Below are 22,705 nucleotides of genomic sequence, written 5' to 3'. Positions count from 1 at the left end.
CGCCCGCGCGGACGGCGGCCGCGAACCTGCGGGCGAGGACCGGGCTCCGGTCTGAGGGAGCCGCAGCAGCACGAAACCCACGGAGCGCCCCGACCGCCGCGCAGCCGTCAGGAGGCACAGACGGTCCGCAAACGGGGCACGATCCGAGTGCGCCGCGCCCCCGCGCCCTCAGCTCCTTTCTCTGGGTCTGTCTGGTGTCCCACAGCCGCCCACGGCCGCCGGGAGCGCGGGCTCGAGAAGCAGAACCGAGCCGCAGCGGCAGAGCCCGAGCAGCGCCGGGGCCCGGGGGAAGGAGGCTTCCTGGGCCATCCGAGACCTCCCGGGACCGCAGGACGAGGCCCGCGGCGTGAGGACAGGGCGGTGCAGCGGAGCAGAGAGGAGCCGCAAGCAACGCACGGGCCCGGCGGGGCAGGGGTTGGGAGACGGCCAGAGAGACCCAGCGCGATCTCCGGGCTCCCCTCCGGCAGCGCGGGCGTCCTCCCCGCCGGCGATCCCTGCCTCGGCGGCACCGCGCGACGGCCGCGGACACTGCTCGTCTCGGAAGCGCGGCGGCGGCTCCCAGCAGTCGCGGTCAAGAGGCCGCGGGGCCCAACGTGGCCGCCGCCGCTCCCGCCGCAGAGCAGAGCCAGCAGGGGCGCCCCGGCCGCAGGGGCCCCGGGGACGCACGGGGCGGAGCCCGACAAGGTCACCGGCGCCAGAAGCCCACGACGGGCAGGAGCACTGGAACTCGACCCGGCGCCAGGGCCGGGCCGACTGCGGGACGGAGAGCACAGCCGGCACCTCGGCTCCGCGGGATGCTCTGCGGGACGCTCGCGCCTAGAGCAGGGCGAGCGCCGGACGGCGGAGGCAGCAGGGTGGCGGCGGCGCGCGGGGCGTCCCTCGCGCTCCTCTTGCCCGTGCGGCAATCGCCGCCGTTCGGCGTCCCACACGGGGATCCCGGCGTGCGGGGGAGGGACGAGACCGCGGCCACAGGAGGGCAACGCCCCCGTCTGGGGAAGGTCTCCACATCCGTTTCAAGTAATGAAGGACGGACTCTAGGTACAGTGTGAAAGCAGGATGTTCTAACCAGCCCCCGAGCGGCGGACAGCGGGCCAGTTCTCATACCGGTGTTCCCGGGGTCCTCACCACCTGTGTCCACGCTCGTGTAGTGCTCGAGCTTCGCCACCAGCTGACTTTCAATCTGATGGAGACTGTGGTCCTTGATGGCATTTTCCACGTCTTCGGTGAATTTAATCTGCTCTGCCAAACACAGTATCTAAGGACCAAAGAGAAAAGTTATTTTTAAAAGGTAAATTTACTCAGAAAATTTCATGGACTTAAGGAAAGACACCCTCCTCTGGATCTCCAGTCCTGTTCCTCGTCTCTAACTCAACATTACTGGCGCCTCGCACAGTCCGGAGCAGTCCACCGCAAAGCTAGCTAACAATTCACTGCCAACAACTCTCCTACACGCCTCCTTTCTGGTCCTAGAACCCACCAGGCTCCCAGGCCCCTGTAACCAAAGAGGCTTTCTACTTTCCTCTCCCGACTCTCCTGTTTACGAACAGCTGCTTCTTTTTTTTTTTTTTTTCCTCTTTTGATAAAAATTGTTTATTTAAACTTTATTTTTTCAGTGTTCCAAGATTCATTGTTTATGCAGCACACCCAGTGCTCCATGCAATCTGGGCCCTCCTGAGTACCCACCGCCAAGCGCACCCCTGAACAGCTTCTTTTCAAGGATGCAAAGGTACCAGTGCATTCCAAAGTCATCTCAGGACACTCCAGAACTCTAAAATCCCCAAATTCCAAGTTCATCTTAAATTAAGTTCTGTCTTCATCTTTGAGTCTAATATCCATAAGGAGATACTAGCTATAGATCAAGGAGGCTTTATATTTACATAAAACATGAAGTGTTAACACTGCTTGAAAGGCTTTCTGTAACAGAACCAACCTAGCATGGCTACTGATAAAGCCGTTACAAGTTCAAACCCTAGCCTTCGAAAGCTTATGCTGCAATACTTCAAGATTTCTTCGATGAATGCAGAAAACCAATATCCTCCCTTAAACTAAAGACATGGTCCATCATTACATAAAGCCACTAACGCTACTAAGCAGATACTTTCCAGCGCCCACATGAATGCCCTCAGACGCCTCTCCTTACTGGCTCCGCCATCTGTGCACACGTTGAGAACTTCACAAAAGCTGCCATCTTGTTCTAACTTAACACACTGCATCAATCTACTATCAAAAACATTACATAAATATCTTTGTTTAAGCAGCATTAAACACCATTCTTTAAAGGAAGAGTAACTCTTTCCAGGGCAAAGTTATCTCCCCTCACCTGTGGGACAAACTCACTGGGCTCTTTCCTTAGGTGTGTGAGATGGCATGTAAGCAGACCAAATCTGCTTTTGGAGAAAAGACCTTTGCTCTTTAACCTTCATACGAAAATGTTCACTTGCCACCTCCAAACTAATACTCCTACCTGTGGACTTCCTCACAGGCAACAGGACTGAACTTCTGCATTATAAATGCACATGGATAATCTCTGTTTAACCATCTGCTCGACAATTTCTGCGAGAGGCTAGCAGAAATGGTAGTCAAAATACCGCCCTGGCTAATTCTCAAGTCACACCACCATTACAGTATCCGGGCAATAATACTGCATTTTAATAACCTAAAATGCAGCAGTCATTAACAGTGCTTTGCAAACATTTTACAATTTAACCTTCCAAATAAACGGGCAATGCACATATCATCATGCCCTCTGCACTGTGTTTGCAGGAGTCCCTCTAAGAACAGTGACAAAGCAGGATTGGAACAAGGTCTGGCCAAGTCCCTGCACTCAGCACATGGTCTCCTTCCCAGGTCAGAAAGTCCCTTCTGTACCTTAGGTCAGGTCCTTACAAAAGCACCTCTAGAATCCTGACCTAGCGGCCATAACTCCTACCAGACACTCATGCAGTCAGGCTATCCAACTCCTACACATAAACGCTCTTGAGGGAAGTTTTTCTTAGCATTAACTGCTAATACACTAGAATTTTTTGTTTTGGTTGACAACAAACTATCCCTATTTTCAATAGTTCAGATTTTATGGGACCATGAACTGCTGACTTGTTTTGTGGTCCCCGTTTTCAGCCAGGTGCGTGGGAGCCCCGAGGTCAGCTGCGGGCTGGGACCCAGCAGTCCCCTCCTGTGCATCTCCTGACTGTTGTCATTTCCCCGATCAATTGCTTTGCAATCCTTCCTTCTGGAAATTTTTAATATTTTGCCTTTTATTCCAAGTTTACTTAAATCCTACCCAGAAGTTAACAGGAGTACAGAACCTTTCCAGAAGTAATAAAGCAGCTTATCTGTGACTTTGCAATGTTATTATTGTTCACTGATGATTAATTTTCTCTAAGAGCTTAACAAGAACTGTAAGACATACTTTAGTTTGTCTTGACATGCTAGAAGATGCAAATGATAGGAATAATACAATGGCTAAGAATCTAAAATATTTAAGTTTTCCATCTAATTTCTCAAGCATTAAAAGAACCAACATAAAACCTGTTGCCATATCATCTGGAAAGCATATAACCTCGAGCACCGAGTAGATTTTCCTGTGAGAAATCCGTGAACATCTCCAATGCCGGCCTTCTGCAGTTCCTGAGAGCTGACGCCCTCATGTCCTTCACCTGCAGCATGAGTCTCAGCCCCAGTAAAACAAATCCTGAACAAGGCAGGACTTCACGCCAGCCTCAGGACCACACGGAGTAACACCGGGGTAAGACCCCCAACCACGCTCTGTAACCACAGCTGTGGGCCAGGATCTCAGGTGTGAGCTCCTATGAACACGGAGCTGCAGGAAGTCCATGACCCCAAGGCAGAGCAGCTCTCGGCTTCCCGCCAACACCCCAGCCCAGAGCTATGGCTCTATCCAGACATGCATGGACACCCCGCTAACCTCCCGCCAGCACCGACCTCCTAGATGAGTCCACAGGTGAAGGGGCCCAGGGGATGGGCCTCAGTGCATCAGTGAGGCACTAACCATCAAGCCCTGGGGCACCCCTGCACCACTGACCCCCCTCGCTGGCCTGAGGGCCTCGGATCTCAGCGCCTTCTGCCTGAGAGCATCTCGCTGTCAGCAAACCAGCGGAGCCAGAGGAAATGGCACGGCCAGGCGGTCCTGTCACCGTGTACAGGTGTGGGGACAAGACTCAGAAGTTATGCAATCTGTCAGTATCAGCTGCTAGAGAAAGGAAGAACAAAGATGCTGCCGTCTGACCCCCTGGCCTCTACGTCGGGGATCTTCCCACAAAACCCGCCTGCCTACGTTACAGACAGGAGCCCCCTTACCTGTGAAGGGAACGCGGATGGGTCAATTGAGCCCTGACAACTTCGTCCCGCTGTAACACATTCTACCAACAACTGCTTCAGAGTCTGCTTCATTTCGAAGGCTAAATCATTTAACCAGGTCTGAAAATAAAATTAAGCATAATACACACAAGGGGCACCTGAGTGGCTCAGTCAGTCAAGCACCCAACTCCTGTTTTGGCCCAGGTTGTGACCTCACGATGGTGAGATTCTCTCCCTCTGCCCCTCCTGCCCGCTCACATGCTCGCTCTCTCTCTCTCTCTCTCAAAATAAATAAATAAGGGAAACTCCTCAAAAAATAATAATATACACTCATAAAATATACACTCATAAAACAAATATACACTCTATTGACTGACCCTATTCATTTATTTCAAGAGGCAGGATTTAATTTCTTATTGACTTTCAAACTCCCAAAATGTGTTACATGACCTATAATCATTTATTTTATTATTAAAGAAGTTATATAATTTGAGGAAAACCATCTTTTCACCTCTTGAGATGATGGCTACGTATGAAAACTCCCAAATGTATAGTTAGCTATGACCATCATCATCTCGGCAAATGACTGTAACACGAGCAGACTGACCCCTCCATTCCAGTGCTGCAAGAAATCAAACCAGACAGCAGGGAGAGGAAATGAGAGTCACAGTGACTGGCTCAGCCTGCCCTGGTGCGCTCACGCGCAGAAGCTGCAGTAGAAGAAGGGACTGCTTTTCTATGGTGAGCTCTGTTATTTGGGGAGCTAAGCCACTTCGTTAAAACTAATTTTCTTTCAGGGCGAAAATAATACATTTGTCACTTGAAGGTAGATAAAATAATAAAGCCAAGTGAAGTAAACCTAACAATAATAACTGATAACAACAGCAATGAATACTTATTAACCGTGACTCCAAAAGACCGTACATTTGCAATAAAATATAAGTGCCAAACCTACAATGCTAAATAGCTCTTCGTCATTACTGAGACTCCATGCTCTGGACTTCTCCATTTTTAGAGCCCTTTCCGGTACACGAACAGCACAAACTTCCAATGCCACAGAAGCTCGGGCTCAGGTCTCCGTGCCAGGCTGCAGACGCCGCTCTGCTGACCGCGGCCGAGCCTGCAGACTTCCAGCATCCTCCGCCGGCAAAGCTGCCTGGGGCCCGCTGCTGGAACTGATGCCCTTCCTCTCTCTCTTCATCTACTCCCAGGAGAACCCCAAGAAAGGCAAACGACAACAACAAAACAACAAAACTCTTCACCAAACACAAACATGGGAGCTACTAACAAACCCGTGCTTTCAATCACCTGATTGATGTCACCAGCATCCAATCAAATGTTGAGGCCTCCTTAGGAACAGAACGTTTGCTCAACTGTATAGACATGAGAGTGGTAAGGCCTGGGCCCCAGCCACTAGGTGGGAGGGAACTCTGGTCCGTGACAATTACCATGCACTGGGCTGCGACCTCCTGCAGTCTAGTTTGCTGTGTACCTGCCTTAGGTACACATCAAAGGATGGTTCACTGCCAGGGCTGCAGGGCCAACTGAGCAGTGGTGCTCCTGTAAATGCATTAGTTGTACACTTACTTGTTCACCCAAATCATCTCATATAAAATCATCTTGTCCAACCATCACATCACACAACACATTTTGGGAGCATGGGAGTGAGTAACAAATCATAATCCGCCTCCTGAAATACATTGTCTTCGAGTGCCCAGTCCGTATTCACGCTGCAGACGCGACGCACTGGACGTAAAGCCACATGCCTCATCTAATTGCCAACAGTCTTTGCAACAGATAGGAAGCTGGGTAGTAAGATGGGTATTTTACAGATAAGAAAGCTGTGATTCTAAGTCATGAGCTAATACGTTGAGGAGCAAAGATTAATAACCAGTCCTTTGGACTCCAAAGCAAAGATTCTTTTCATAGTTACATACTGCTCTCCAAAGACTAAAAAATCTATATTTTTTTCAATATCAAATCATTCCGAACCTAACAAATCATCTCTTTAAGATACGAGATGAGGGGGCGCCTGGGTGGCTCAGTGGGTTAAGCCGCTGCCTTCGGCTCAGGTCATGATCTCAGGGTCCTGGGATCGAGTCCCGCATCGGGCTCCCTGCTCAGCAGAGAGCCTGCTTCCCTCTCTCTCTCTGCCTGCCTCTCTGCCTACTTGTGATCTCTCTCTGTCAAATAAATAAATAAAATCTTTAAAAAAAAAAAAAAAAAAAAGATACGAGATGAGTTTCCTAAAAAACCTAAGTTTTACCTAACAAATCAACTAAATTTTTTTTTTTAAAGATTTTATTTGACAAAGAGAGATCACAAGCAGGCAGAGAGGCAGGCAGAGAGAGAGGGGGAAGCAGGCTCCCTGATCGAGCCGCAGGGCTCGATCCTAGGACCCTGAGATCATGACCTGAGCCAAAGGGAGAGGCTTTAACCCACTGAGCCACTCAGGCACCCCTAGACTAAATTATTTTTGATACAAAGTTCATACAGTTAATTCTTTTCATTTTCATATTGGAAGAAATACTTACCTCTACATTATTTGAGAGAAGAACTTTGTTTTTAAAAGGCACGACCTCTCCGTCTAAAGACTTCATTGCAGTGATATGCTTGGATTCCTCATCAAAGCAGACACTGTTAATACCTAGAATACAGAAGATCAATGGAAATGTGAAAGGGTGAAAGACATAATTATTAAACAATGTACGTCACTCCCACAGTGTATGAGTACCTCATAATATGTATCATAATGTACTAGAATTATGCTAATTCTCCTACGTAACACAACAGTTTCTCCTCATCAAAAATGGAAAGAGCCCACAGGCCCCCAACAGGCGGATGTCTAGGCCGACACACTCCCCCTCCGGCATTGGGCTCGTCAACAAAAAGGAGTGAAGCGTAGCCAAGGGCATCTCAAAGACATGATGATGATCAAAGCAAAAGGCCAGATGCAAACGAGCGCCTAAGAACACTCGCGATTATTCCGCTACCACAACAGAAGACGGAAGAGCAGAACAAAGGGGGAGGGCAAATGGGACTTCCCTTCCCCCAGATGCGTACTTTATTTTCTGGGGTACAAAAATACTTCAATATATTGATGTGTAAACACCCAAAAACCCTGTAAGTAATTATCTCCAACGTGAAGGAGGAAACCAAGCGTCGAGTGGTAAATTCGGAACTGGCTAACCCAGGGCGGAGGCCGAGTGAACGCAAGCCTGCTGATTGCAAGGGCTCCAGCCGCTGCCTCCCGCAGCCCAGGTCACGGCTGCGGACACGGCGCCCCGGAGCTCCGCACACATAGGCACGGAAACGTTAGGGCTCCGCGGGCAGGACGTCCGTGTCGGCTACTCCGGTGTGCCCTGCAGCCAAGAGCGGCGCTACGCAATCATGGGCACAGCTGTGGTCCAGCAAGACCATCCCGCAGGAAGTCGGGCACGGAGCCAGACCAGGCCCCGGGGGCGCTTATCCTGTCAGTGTAGGTGATGGAAATGTTTGACTGAATTTGGAAAATACGGCTCTTCTCCAACAAATGGAAGGTTCTGAAAAAATACTCGTCTTGATTTTTATCACAGGCGGATTGCACAGGTCCTGGCCCGTGGACAGCGGCTCAGCAAGAGGGACGCTCGGCCCCGTCGGCACACTGGTCACCAGGTGACCTCCCCTCGGCCCACAGCCCGACGGCCTTCTGCACCCAGACGACCCCTGACGTCACTCCTCCGCCCGACCTCCCCACTCACAACGATGCCACTGGAGTGCATCCACTCCGCAGTGAAGGAGCGTGCTCTCCCCCTCCCCACAGCCCGTTCCCGCCGCCCACCCAGCCTCCTTCGAGCAAACATGTTCTGCACGTTCTGCAGACCACGCCACCCATGCCACCTTGCAGGCGCCCCAAGACGCCGCCAACCGCTCCACGGCTCAGCCGTGCCAGCTGCAGGGAGTGCTGTAGGGCTGTCCACGCAGCAGGCTGTCTCCACTAAACCATGAACGCTGCAAGTGTAGGACACGCATTCTATTCGACAGTGTACCTCCAAGCCGAGCACTGTGCCTGGCAGAGCCTGGGATGCAGTAAGTATGTGCTAGAGACAGGCCGATCTTACCAGCAAACAGCTTTTTGAGGTGAGACTGAATCACTGACGGGCTGGTCGACTGGCCCAGCACCTCCAGCAGGTCATCGTCGCCGAGGAAGTAAAACCTGGGGAACACTGAGCGCTTCTCCTGACACAAACACAAACGAGAGTAAGAGCCTTATCTTTTCAATGAGTTGTACAAAAAAGGACTTCATAATTTATTATAGAAGTCTAATTTAAAAAAACATGCCTCCAAAAACTCGTTTAATGATTTCTGACATCGCTGAAGCTGATCAAGTATCGTCAGCAGACAATTTCTGATTCCCGCGTGAGTCGTTAACGTCGTGACCCTACTGTCTTTCTTGATGTCAGCCATTATTGACCTGCAGAGAAAAAACAGTTATTTTTACCTTAATTTTAGCAGTTTTTGGCTGGAAGAGAAATACTGAGACATTTATTTTTTGCCTGCATAGAACAAACTAGAGGCAGCACTATCATAACAGCAAAACATCACTACACTTCTAAAAAATCATGCTAAAAATTAAGAATAGCCCATTACTGTTTTTAAATACTTAGGTTTTTCTTCTTTAAAGCAAACAAAGAGCGGCACAGGAGAAGTTGCAGGCGGGGACGTGGAGCAGACCGGGCTTCATCCTCGGAGCAGTGGGAAAGCAAAGCAGCCACGAGCCTGGCCTCGGCCCAGAACACTGGCTGCTGTGCCAGTGGCTTCCTGGGAAGACGAACACGAGCCCCAGGCCGGGCGGCGGCGCGAGCAAGTGACAAATGTACCTCAGAGTAGAGGCAAGAAAGGACAGACAGAAGAGACAGACTCAAACAGAGCAAGTAAGTCAGAGTGCACGAATCTGGTAGCTTCATGGAGCTGGAGGTGCCTGGGGAGGTCCAACACCCGCCAGGTTGCCGCAGAGAGCAGAGAGCCGGGTGGCACCAGCCGTGGAGGCAGGGATGGGGAAGAGCACACATTTGCGTGAGGCACGGACGGGGACCGTGGCTTTGATGCACCGGGTGTGTTTCGTCTATCTGGAGCTCGGAAGAGGAAGATGGGCTCCATAAAGCCATGGAGGGGCCACAGCGGGCGGGAGAGAACAGGGGGTGCCCGGGAGCGCCCATAAAGCACGCGGAGGGAAGCAGTGGGGGCGCCCACATCTCCACGCAGAGAAAGGCCTGAGCGCGGGAGCCTGAGGGGACCCTGACAGATGAGCAGAACACAGGAGGACGGTTTCCCCGAAGCCACGGGAGGAGACTTCCAGCCAGAGGTGGTCGCCTCTCTAAATACTGGTCAGAGAGGAAGGAACATGAGGCGTGCACAACGCCCATCATATTCCAGCGGGAACGGAATGGATGACCTCAGTCACCACAGTACTGATGGGGAGAGGTCAGCACTACCACCGGTACCCTGACACTCCAGCGACAGTGTTGTCACTACCAAGCCGTGCGGGAGGGACGGCGATCAAGAAGTAAAAACAGCTCCTTCGAGGGATCCAGTGGAGGAAGAGGTGGGAGTCGCCGACGACGCTCATAACGTAAAGGAACTCACTTGCATTAAGCGCCTGGTGACGTGGGAGAAAACGCTGCCGCCCGAGTCGAGCACCTACACGGCTTTACCCTCACCTGAAGTCCTCATCGACTCTGTTGAAGCGTGTCTGCTCTTTGGGCAATGCTCCACGGCCGAAGATGGGTTCCAGATACACCCACTTCCTCTGAATGTGGTTCAAATTCTGTAGGTATTCATCCAATTCTGCCAGTTTTCTCTCCCAAATTGACACTTTATCTTCAAATCCTTTATAATAAGGAGAATCCTTTAAGGACTGAAGAAGGCACCTGTTATCTCCAACTTGATTTACTATGTCTTTCCAGTCTTTAATTAGCTTGATAGTTCGACTTTGGCTGTCTTCATAATCAATCAAGGTAAACACTGCTCCAACTCCCCAGAGATCAAGTTCACGTAAAGCTTCTCTAATTGTAACTTCACCTTGTGCCCGACTATTTAAGTCCTAATTAACACAAAATATCCATATTTATTATTTCAACATTAATTACCATATACATAATCATAAAACATTTCATAAGAAGCTATATTTTTATTTGGTTTTTCACAATAAAGCAAGTAATAATAATAATAAATGAATATATTTTACGTGCAATCCAAAAGAATCACTAATGTATCAAGAGAGATCAGACTAAGTACCCAGGTTCACATGGTCAAAGTATACACAAGGTTCTACTATGGTGGGAGGTTGGGGTACCAGATGGTGGGTATTATAGAGGGCACAGATTGCATGGAGCACTGGGTGTGGTGAAAAAATAATGAATACTGTTATGCTGAAAATAAAAAATAAAAATAAATAAATAAAAAAGAGAGAGATCAGACACTAAGTATCCAGGTTCACATGGTCAAAGTATACACAAGGCTCTGCTATAGGCTTCTTATTTTAAAAAGAGAAAAAATTCAAGAATTCTTGAAAAGTCTGGCTTTGGGCACCTGGGTGGCTCAGTAGGGTGTGTGTCCAACTCCTGATTTTGGCTCAGGTCATGATTTCAGTGTCATGAGATCTAGTCCCAGATTGGAATCTGTGCTGCACATGGGGTCTGCTTAAAATTCTCTCTCTCCCTCTCCCTCCGCCCCTTGCTACCACCCTCTCTCAAAAAAAAAACCAAAACCAACCAAAAAAAAAAAAAAACCAACCAAAAAGAAAAAGAAAAAAAAACAATAAACCTAACATATTTAAAATTCTGCAAACTTCAGAAATCTTACAGTAATTTAAGTTCTGATACACCTCAAGTGATTAATTACCACCTTCTATAGACATCATGCTTTATAACTTCATAATTATTTAATAAGCTCCAAGATTATGAACAAACACAAAGGTACATATATTAAGTAGAAAATATGACAATTCAACAGCAAGAATACTTTTATTTGGGGGACGCCTGGGTGGCTCAGTTGGGTAAGCATCTGACTCTTGGTTTCAGTTTGGGTCAAGATCTCAGGGTCGTGACACAGAGCCCATGTGGTGCGCCGGTCTCCATGCTCAGCGGACGGTCTGCTTGGGATTCTCTCCTTCTGCCCCCACCCCACTCCAGTGTATTCACGCACTCGCTTTCTCTCTCTCTCTTGCTCTCAAATAAATAAATAAAATCTTTAAAAGAGAGTGAGTTCTTTTATTTTTACATTGAATGGGCAGAATGCAACACAGAAAGTCTGCAACTAATGTTAGAATTGAGAACTGTGCACGTTTTACTTTTACCTCAGACTTTTTCTAAACCTGATTAGCAAATTGGTTCTTGGTTTTGTTCTCTGGAACTTAACATCTCTTTGCTTCCATTTACAATATATCCCATGATTTTAAATGTATTTTATGTAAAATGATTTGAATTTGTTTGCTTTTTGATTAAAGCTGACTCCCTTCTTAAATTAAGACATTTCTTTTCATATTTTTTCTCTCTCTGAAGAAAGAGGTTTATAATGCTTCTACACCCCCTACAGATTCAGATGCATTACTAAAAAAAGAAGAATGGAATAGGAGAACACTGTCACCATAGTAAGAGAAAATATATTTAACTTGCTATTTAAATAAAATACAAAGCAAAACCAAATATTAACAAAAGTAATATTTTTTTGAGATATTTATAAAAGTGAATCCTACTTTAAGGTCTGAAGCTTTGGCAACAATCGTATCAGCTACTCTGAGGAGATCACCAAACAGTAACTTCTCCAGGCTTGTCCCCCGAGGAAGACCAAGTAGACGAAAAAGGTCAAGCCAATGATCTGGAGAAAGATGCTCCCCTCTCACATATTTCAAAATAGGTATTACAGTCTGTGAAAAAAAATATACACACATGAACACATATTATCTAAATGCAAATTGTTATTTCCTTTTACGATTAGCTACAAAATTTTTAATTACTGTTCTCTCATTTAATAATCTTGAAATCAAATTCTCAAACAGAATTGTACAAAACTTATTAAACCCTACTGTGGATACATGTAAATATCCCTTTGCAGTTTGATATATTTTAAAACATGATCTAAAATGTTGCTATTTTTTTTATTTAGAATACGACCTATATCCTAAATATGCTAAATGACCCATATCCTAAATTGTACTAGGAGGTATCGACACTCTAATTTTTAACTTGAAGCATAAGTTTCTTAGTTAAAACTTTTCAAAAGTGTAGGCGAAACATAAGTAATGTTTGTGGTTTACTCTATACTTGCTACTTTCTTCATGTGATGGAATCATGGACACCAGAAGCTGGAATCCCCGCTCTCTCGGTGGCATGGTGACCTGTGTTACCCTAGACAGCAGCAGGAGTGCCAGGGCCTTACTCTGTATCTGTCGACTTCCGACTGCAGCTTCACTGTCATGGCGGAATGTTCTTCCACTTTCCGTAACCTGTCATGCCAAGTCATCAGGAACTCCTCCAACAGATAGGTCTTCGTCCTGGAAAACACCACGACACCTTAAAATGCACGTCCCCAAACACAAAACCACATGACGAGACTCTCAGTAGAGCCTATGGACCCCACCGGAACGTGATCCAGTCCTCGCTGGCCATGTCCTGAAGCCCCCGCTGAAACTCTTCATACAGCGCCCAAACCTGTGCGCAGCTCTCGATGTCCTTGGAGACGCTGTGCGCCAGGGAGAAGTTGGGCTCTTCTAGTCCAAAATGATGGCAGTCATCACTATAGAAACAAAGGGTGAAACACCATTACATCCCTAAAAACTGTTCCCATCATTGTTACCGAACCACGTTCCCTGTGTGTGTGTGTGTGTGTGTACACGCCCACAGGTCCGATGGTGAGACAGTGGGCGACTACATGAGAATTTCATTCTAACTGCTTAAGTATAACCTCTTCTAAATTCATTAATGTTCGTTTTTCTAAAGGACTCTAAATGCAGTCAGTAACACACGTAAATATATTTATGTACAACATATAGGTCATAAAAATGGAAATATTCAGAAATTTATCTATTCATGGATTAACTGAGAAGAGATTAATATTAATATCCAAGAGTTAGATTCTAGAATATAAGACATCCTTTTAGAGAAAAGGTAGAATGCCATTTAGTAAGCGTGTACTAAATCCTTCACTATCCCTGGAAGTCCATCATCTTACCAATCGATGCATTTGCCTAAACAGAGACCAAACCTAAAATAATGCTTAAACTTAATACCTTGCGGGTGCCTGGGTGGCTCAGTGGGTTAAGTGTCTGTCTTTGGCTCAGGTCATGATCCGAGGGTCCTGGGATGGAGCCCCGCTTCGGGCTCCCTGTTCAGCAGGGAGCCTGTTTCTCCCTCCCCCCTGCCCTTCCCCCGGTCCCTCACTGTTCCCATGTGTGCTTTCTCTCTCGCTCGGCTCTCTCAAATAAATAAAACCTTTAAAATAAAATAAAATACACCTAATACCTTATATTATTATAACACAAAACAATTTTTTTCGTGGAAATGTCCTATTTTGCTAGGTTCATTTTTTTTTTTTCTCAGAGTCTCTGAAAGCAAATTTCCATTAATTTCATATATTCCATTTTTAAATACAATGAAATCACAGAAAGCAAGTGCTCCATCTCCGGAATTTAACTTTTAAGTCAGTTTGGTTATCTGTTCTACTTCTAGGCCTAAACAAAAATTTGCTTTTCTTTTTCTCTCCTGACAGAATGCAGCCACAACTCCTAGGCATAGGCCCTTCTTAGTTTTCTTTAAAACTACAGAATTAATGGGCGCCTGGCTAGCTCAGTGGGTTAGGGCCTCTGCCTTCAGCTCAGGTCATGATCCCAGAATCCTGGGATTGAGCCCCGCATCAGGCTCTCTGCTCAGCACGGAGCCTGCTTCTCTCTGCCTGCCTCTCTGCCTACTTGTGACCTCTGTCTGTCAAATAAATAAATAAAACCTTTAAAAAAAAAAAAAAACTACAGAATTAAATGAAAAACATTAAGATAAACAGACATAAGAACATCTGCAAATACAAACCGAAACAACTACTATCAATTTTAAAGAAAAAACATACACCAGCTTTTTCCTTATGACTTCAAGATCATCAAACTCAATTTTCTTCTCTTTTATCGACTTGGCACTTATATCAAGAGCATTTTGCTGGCCGGTTTCAATAATATCATCTCCAGGCTTTAGTTGGTCCCAACGAGCTTTAAATTTTTCTAATTCTTGATAATAGATCTGAAGACGTGACTTCACATTTCCTTTCATTACTTCAATCTGTAAGAGTCAAGAGTTTAAATAATTCAATTCAGAGTAAAATCTCGCTTTCCTTTCACATTTCCAACATTTTTTATTTAGAGGTGAAAAAAACATCAATACCAATTTCTCAACAGATTGTTTTCAATTACTAATTTCAAATACAGTAAAATTTTGATTTCAAAATTAGACCATAAATTAGAGCACAAACATTCAGTACTTAGAGGTAAACTGCAAGCATCATCATTAAAACATCACTCACACTATTAGCAGCTGCCACCACAGCTCTCCGTGCAGATGGAGTGATCAAAGAATGCCTAGCACTAGAGCTGTCCCACCCAAGCATTCAGCTGCTTCACAACGGGGTTGTCCCCGTCTCCCAGCCAAAGAGTAATTTCAGTCAACAGGACGGAAGTAAGACAGACATGTATAACTACCAGGCTGTCCCTCAACAGACGCCGTACATAGCGGCAAACAAATCCACTCCTACGAAAAACTGGGAATGATAAATGACATACACTCTTTGTATGGTAGGAAGCGAAGGGAAAACGGTGGCAAGTGTTTTGCTACATGGAAGTACTGAGCAGGCCAAGTTCATCATCAATATAAAATTCTCATCTACCTGAACTGTAATGGAATAAAGTGAGAGATTTTTTTTTTTTTTAAGATTTTATTTATTTATTTGACGGACAGAGATCACAAGTAGGCAGACAGGCAGGCAGAGAGGAGGAAGCAGGCTCCCCGCTGCGCAGGGAGCCCGATGCGGGGCTCGATCCCAGGACCCTGAGATCATGACCTGAGCCGAAGGCAGAGGCTTCAACCCACTGAGCCACCCAGGCGCCCCTAAAGTAAGAGATCTTAAGTGAGGAAAAAATCAAGTTTCCATTTTAAGAAAATGACTAAAGTGTTCTTACCTGATCTTTAATCATAAGTTGGTGACTTTCCATCATCAACTCAAATTTATCCCACTTAGCTTTCAGATTGCTAATTGTTTCCAAACCTCCTCCTGCCACAGTCCGTAAAAGTCTGTTTTTATCTTCAGCTTCTTGGAATAAGGGCAAAATCTAAAGGTTGAAGAAATAACACATTAAAAAAAAAAAAAAACTATTTTATCAAATTCCTTAAGGTTCATTTATTCTAATTTGTTCCATGACTTGCTTTTTAAAATCAAGATTTCTGCTTTGAAATGACTTGTTAAATTCCTGGATATGAAGCTCCTAATACTTCCTTATTATTATATGCAAACTCAGCTAAGGCCCTCTAACATGAGAGTTAAAAAAGATCCTAAAGTTGCCCCTAGAGACTGAATGACACCATGAATTCATAAACACAACGCTACAGCGGGATTCAAGGTGAAGTTCTGATTATACCAGTTCCACTCATAAGAAAATGCTAAAAGGGCTTCTAAAAGAACAAAGATTAGGATTATCTAAGAGCATAAATAAGCTATTCTACTCAACAGAGAGGGAAAGTCATGAATAAGGTCCTTAAGAAACGGACAACTAGGGGTGCCTGGGTGGCTCAGTTAGTTAAGTGATGGCCTTCGGCTCAGGTCATGATCCTGGACTCCCAGGATCGAGTCCCGCATCAGGCTCCCTGCTCTGCAGGGAGTCTGCTTCTCCCTCTGACTCTTTTCCCCATTCATGCTCTCTCTTCTCATTCTCTCTCTCTCTCAAATAAATAAAAAATAAAATCGTTGAAAAAAATAAAAAAGAAAAGGGCGACTAAACTCATGGAAGTGAGCCACTGTGCATGAGGACACTCAGCAGGAGAAGAGAAAGAAGAAAGGCAGGCTCTCATTTCCAACACGTGAGGAGGACTTAGAGGAGCCCGAAAAGACATGACGACAGTCTCCTAGTCAGCTTGCCCTGACTCCTCCTCTTTCCAATCCACATGGCAACAGAGACCTCAAAACACGACTCTGTAACACCCTGCCGCGTGCTGCCCGGCAGACTCCCCAGCCTCGACGGGATGGACCCTGAGGTCCTCACTGGCTCCCATGCCAGAAATCCTGTCTAGGTCTTCCTGCTTCACCCACTGCCCTCGCATGCGACATCCATGTCTCCTCTTCCTGTTTTTGTGTCTTCCCTCCCATTTCATTTTCATTCTCCTCTGCACCTCCTCTTACACTTCAACTCTAAATTCTGGAATATTCTACCCTGTTCCCACAGCGTCTGTTGTCTGCTGTCAGCCAGGTGGTCTAGTCAATCTCATGGCTTCGCATTTCATGCATGTAAAGATGGCGTTCAAGTTTTCATCTCCAGTCGTACTCTTAAATTCCATATTCCTCATTCAATTTCCATCGGACACCACAGCCCCCACCGCCTCTGATATCCCAACACCCTCCTCCTCCAGTCATTCCCATTGGCAGGAAATGGTACCAGCAGCTTCCCAGCCACTCAGCCAAAGCTCTAGGACACACTCATTCCTCTTTCTGTGAACCAACCCCCTGTGTTACAACAAGAAGGGATATTATTTCACTTACCTCTGAACTATCTTAATAATTTTAAGTCTATTTCACAGGAGGGACACATAAACATTTGTTTCCTGATCTGAATTATTTCTCTTCTTCTAAACAGTTACAATCAACCATAATGGAACCGCTCCGTATGTGAGTGTGTGTGTTGTGTGTAAGTATTCCTAATTCAGCTCTAACTTCACTCTCCAGCATCCGAAAGTTACAACCCTGGAAGTAACAGCATGAATTATTTTAGTCTCATTCTACCATGGCACCTCATAAAACAGACTGTGAATACTCCTGAGACAGTAATAAATGTGACTGTTACTGTGTCACGGCACCAGGGTAACAGCAAGAGTCGCACCATGAGCAGCCAGCTGGGCCGGCTTACGCGCACTCCCTACAATTCTGAACTTCTGCGGTCTTCCTAAAGAGTCACATAAGATTGCCTAACTGAAACATCTCCTGCGTGTCCGAAGAAGTCGGTAACTTTACTTTGCGATTCTCACCTCTGGTTTCCGTTCCTGCAGCCTACTGTATTGTAAATTTGCATCGCCGATCTCCTCCACAGACTGGGGCGTAACTGCTAACACTTCCATGGCCTCAGTGACAAATGTATCAATTTCATGTAGGTGAGCTGAATAGGGGACATGGACAGAGAATGCTATCATCACCAAAATTACTCCGTTGCACCATTCTGAAATCAGTGTTAGAAGTGATCACTACATAGCATACATTAAAACTTAAATTTTCATTTGCTCATACAACAAAACTTTAAAATACAGAATAAGCAAAAAAAATTTCTTTTCATGAAAGTTTGGTTGTTTCACATTATACCTCTAAATTTTGAGGAAGTTAAAATGTACTCATTATTAGTAAATTATACTCAAAATTAGTAACTTTTCCAGTCTTCTAGATAATATGTCAGAATATCTCAGTTTCATCGAAAAAGAAACAATGTGGTATTTTGGAAAACAGTGGTAATTTGAAGAGATAAGAAGAAATACATTCATGGGGCGCCTGGGTGACTCAGTGGGTTAAGCCTCTGCTTTCGGCTCAGGTCATGATCCCAGGGTCCTGGGATCGAGCCCCACATCAGGCTCTCTGCTCAACAGGGAGCCTGCTTTCCTTCCTCTCTCTCAGCTTGCCTCTCTGCCTACTTGTGATCTCTGTCTGTCAAATAAATTTAAAAAAAAAAAAAAAAAGAAAGAAAAAAAAAAACATTCTAGCAGCATTATCTACCTCTGTCAGGAACATATACAACAAACTAAGAGTAGCTCATACTACAAATAGTAAAAACACCCTTCATTTTTTGAGCTCGAACAGTTGGATATGGACTTTCCTATTTTATTAAAATTATCATTTTAAGCACACTTCATTTCATAATACTTTCTAGGTTGGCTGATTTTAATCATCATTGGGATTCACACTTCCTAACTACCAAAATACATGCCTTTATGTAAAAAATTAAGTTAAAATAAAAAGTAAAAAGTGTCTTTACCCTGGATGGACTTCTTCAAAGAAAGAACAAGCATATCAAAGAGCTTCTGGATGAGATCATCAATCACGGTCTTCACAGGGTTACAATTAATATTTAAGCAATCCACCTTGACCGCACTGCAAAATGCCAACAGACATGCACGCCATGAGAAATGCTTACTAGAGAAGAGTCTCGCTATAATGATTTTACATAATACCTTTCAAAATGTAAATCAGAAAGTATTATCGTGATTTTTTTTTAAAGATTTTTTTATTTATTTATTTGACAGAGAGAGATCACAAGTAGGCAGAGAGGCAGGCAGAGAGAGAGGAGGAAGCAGGCTCCCCGCTGAGCAGAGAGCCCGACGCGGGACTCGATCCCAGGACCCTGAGATCATGACCTGAGCCGAAGGCAGCGGCTTAACCCACTGAGCCACCCAGGTGCCCCTATTATCGTGATCTTTAAGCACAGTTAGATTTCATTTAGTAAAAATGCTTTCCACGTACTATTACAAAGTTTTAACACATTTAAACAATGATTTTGTTACAATACTACAGTTTTTTAGTCTCACATGAATATATTTAAATATCGACAAGCCCTTTACTTGTCATGGCACGTGATGTACTTATTTGAATATTGATAACATGAATTCCCAATTCTGCAAAGTGCATACAATAAGGATAAGGAAAAGAAAACAAAGACAGAAGGGGGAATATAGATTATTAAGGCCCTAAGACAATAAAACATTAAGATATCATTTTATACCTATCATATCAACAAAAATGTAATGAATTGTTAATTCATATCTTCAACTGTATGGCGCAACAGAACCCTCAGAACTGCTGGTCTGAGTACAAAACCGTGCGACTTCTGTGAGGGGCAATTCAGCCAGATCTATCAAGCAATTTTAAAATAGGCATATTGTTTACCTTATTAACTTCACCTTTAGAATTTATCCTAAGGAAAATTCCAGAGCGGACTCTAAGGTTTATACACAAGTATCTACTTCCAAGCATCAATTATAATAGTGAAAAATAATTAAAAAGTTAAATACAAAAATGGCTAAATTATTATATATCCATACAATTAAAAATCAAGTTTTTTGAGGACTAGGTAATAACAAGACTAATCAATTTATTAATTAATTAATTTATTATTTATTATGACTTACCTTAATTTGAGTTTAATTTTTATTTAAACTTAAGTTTAATTTAAATAATTATTTATTATTAATCAGGAATATATTATTATATTATTTATTTAGTGTTAAATAACAGCATACAGTATAATTCAAATTTTTAAGTATATGTACTAATATTTCCAAAACATCAAATATTAAGAGCAATTTCTATATTTTAAAAAATTTATACAACAAATGTGCTATTTTAATGATCAGAAAAAGGACATTCACTTTTAAGAACACTAACTGCACGGTATCCTTAAGGCAATTTGAAATGTTCTGAGTAAACAGAAGTTGAACCAGACTTGTTCCTCTGAAGAAACCTCTTATTTATGTTAAAGCATACAAAGTTAAAAGAAGGCTGGAAATTGTGATCACGAAGATTACTTAGAAAGCTCCTCATCCTTTTTGAGGCACAGAGCCAGGTGACATTTTAGATAGCAAATTGTATGAGTTAAATCCTCACTTCTATTTTAAAAATATAATTTTCCCTTAAAGCTTTAGGTACTCTCAAACACCCACTAGCTGTAAAGGTTTAAACTCCAGTTCTTCACCAGCAAAACATTAAGGGCCAGTTTGTTTGCTATGTGAAATTTTATATAATTTTTGAAATTGTGACACATAAAATGTCGAAATTCCTAATACCTGATAGACGATTTTAGCAAACCCGAGAAATTAAATTATACCATATTTTGCGAATGAATTAACATCAAGAAGTCTGAGGGCAGCAGACTTATACTCAGGGACTACAGAATCCTGTGGACAGACCGAACTTACCTTTCACTCAAAAATATTGGTAACGTGATAATGAGGGTCCCTTCAGCCACGGATAGGATGGCCTGGCCCTAGACGACCTAGCCCCAAATCATACCCTTCCTATAGCATCCGAAATACATGAGAGTATCACTTTTCTAACCTCATAGCCTACGTCAATACAGCCTAAGCCCCCATGAAACAGTATCCGTGTATGAGTTAGCGCAGACTGGCGCTTACATGAACTCGTGCTAATCATTAACAAGAGCAAACTGCAGAAAAGGCATGCAGGACAGGCGTTCTTTTCCTTCTGCTTAGCTCGGCGGGCAGTCTAGGAAGGCTGTGTACACCGAAGGACAGACAGGTTACACTGACAGCAGCCGAGGTCCACGAGCGGGCAAACACAACAAGCAAGCCGGGTTCAGAGAGACGCGCCACTATGGCGGCATCATTATCTAAGTCATCTCAGCCCAAACTCACCTGTCATTCATCTCTTCGCTATTCGTCAGCCTTCATCTTCTGCCAAAGACAAAACCTCATAATCCCCCAAGTATTTGACAATACTTCTAATATTCCCGCCTCCCATGTTGAGTACCAACAACTTAATTCGATTAATTACTGTGGTTCTGACAGACTAACCTCTCTTCCTCCAGGATCTGTTTCTTCCACCACCCGACTCATGAGTTCCAGACCGACACCCCTACTGTTCAGGTACTGACACGCTTCCGTCGAGAAATCTTCAAGAGCTCTAACTAACCATTCAAATGTGGAGAAACTCCAACTTCCCACCTTAGAATGGGACCATCTCCCATATCTATTCCTTAACTGCCCCTTTCCACGAACTTTCCCTCTAGTTCCTAAAAAATATTCATTCATCCAATTCTCAATTAACCAACTTCTGATTTCCAGCATAGAAATTCCTCACCTGGAAATCTCTGCTTGAACCTTCAATCCTCATCTCTAGCTGTCAGAGTTCTAGTTCAAAGATCTCTACCTTAAGGAGACTTTCCCTGATTTTGACCCAAATAGACGGGATGTCAGCATCCTATGTGTCTCCACAGTCTTCAGCTCAGCCTCTCAAATGAAACACACTGCTCTGTCTGATACTAGCAATAACAACAGTAACTAGCATTGACTCACAATTCCATCTGTACCAGTATTTTGTAGCCAAAGTACATACTGAATTCTCAAAACCCTTCCGGATAAATACTACAGTGGTAACTATGTTAAAGCTGAGGAAACTGAGGTTCACGGGCTCGCAGTGGCTGTCGAGCTCCTGGAGCTGGTATGAGCCATTATCAGATGACCCCGAGCCAACCCACTCAACCCCCGTGTAGACACACTCGGTCACGTCTCAGTGCACTGCCAGAGAGTAAGCAACGTGAGGTTCTGGGTCTAGTGCACCAAGCAACTTTATACTGCCACAGGACAAAGTTTGCATAATATAAAACCTCAGCAAATATTTATTGGAAGAATAGACAAATGATTTAGTCAAAGTGAGATTGTAGGTAATATGTGCACAATTATACAGGCCTCTCATAGAACTTACTGCAGAGTGGTTCTAGGGCCACGAATTTCAGAGAGTGATGGGGGAGCTACTTCTCAAGCAGGTAGGTAAGGACATGCCCAGCAGAGGGTTTCCTACAACTAAGGCAACACCCAGACGCAGCACGCTGTTGGGTGACTGCCAGGGCCCTCCAAAAGGAAGTGAGGCCACATGAAACTTGAGTCAGCTGTGAGATCCGCATGCCACGTCTGCGTCCAAGTCTCCCGCCCCAGTCTCCTCTATCCGACCAGGTCCCAGACAGCAGAACCTCCAGAAGAGAACTTTCTTTGGTCTCAGCAACATCTTACTCTGATGACAGTCAAGTGTCAGAGCTGAGCTTTAGAGGCGTTAAGACGGTGACCTGACTTTGACACCACCAAACGAGGAGTACCCTTCCCATCTCCTGGCGGAAACTGTGATGGTGCATAAATACAACTTTAACTTCCAATACCTTGGAAGTCGTTCTACTTCTTTCCCTTTTATTTTCAGTGCTTTAAAATTTCTCTCCCAATCATGGACAGTAGAAAGATGCTTTTCCACTAGAGCCTCCATATCAACTTGCCCAATTACGATCCATTCCTATTTGAAGAATGAAAAACATTGTTAGTAAAGAAACAGTACTAATATGCGAACATTTAAAAGCTTAGGGTCCAACATTAACACCGTTTTAAAAGGTACAAATGTAAGG

General features: G+C 44.6%; 1 protein-coding gene across 5 annotated transcripts in view; it reads right to left on the bottom strand.

Moving 5' to 3' along the window:
• DYNC2H1 (dynein cytoplasmic 2 heavy chain 1) overlaps positions 1–22,705 on the bottom strand; it is a 256,749-nt gene that overhangs the window by 210,014 nt on the left and 24,030 nt on the right. For 4 of the 5 annotated variants that reach the window (XM_032358199.1, XM_032358201.1, XM_032358204.1 and 1 more), the window contains exons 18-31: positions 22,469–22,596; positions 18,560–18,675; positions 17,568–17,695; positions 15,515–15,664; positions 14,416–14,621; positions 12,937–13,092; positions 12,736–12,850; positions 12,053–12,223; positions 10,017–10,399; positions 8,638–8,770; positions 8,418–8,535; positions 6,852–6,964; positions 4,318–4,437; positions 1,105–1,255 (exon numbers count right to left, since the gene is read on the bottom strand). In XM_032358199.1, coding sequence (XP_032214090.1) covers positions 1,105–1,255; positions 4,318–4,437; positions 6,852–6,964; positions 8,418–8,535; positions 8,638–8,770; positions 10,017–10,399; positions 12,053–12,223; positions 12,736–12,850; positions 12,937–13,092; positions 14,416–14,621; positions 15,515–15,664; positions 17,568–17,695; positions 18,560–18,675; positions 22,469–22,596 — 2,188 coding nt within the window. The remainder of the gene's footprint in view (positions 1–1,104; positions 1,256–4,317; positions 4,438–6,851; positions 6,965–8,417; positions 8,536–8,637; positions 8,771–10,016; positions 10,400–12,052; positions 12,224–12,735; positions 12,851–12,936; positions 13,093–14,415; positions 14,622–15,514; positions 15,665–17,567; positions 17,696–18,559; positions 18,676–22,468; positions 22,597–22,705) is intronic. The other variant, XM_032358202.1, reaches the window with a different exon arrangement.

Source organism: Mustela erminea, chromosome 9 (genome assembly GCF_009829155.1).
Source record: "Mustela erminea isolate mMusErm1 chromosome 9, mMusErm1.Pri, whole genome shotgun sequence".
NCBI lineage: Eukaryota > Metazoa > Chordata > Mammalia > Carnivora > Mustelidae > Mustela > Mustela erminea.
The sequence above is the reverse complement of the archived record's forward strand: the minus strand, read 5'-3'. Positions and strand labels throughout refer to the sequence as shown.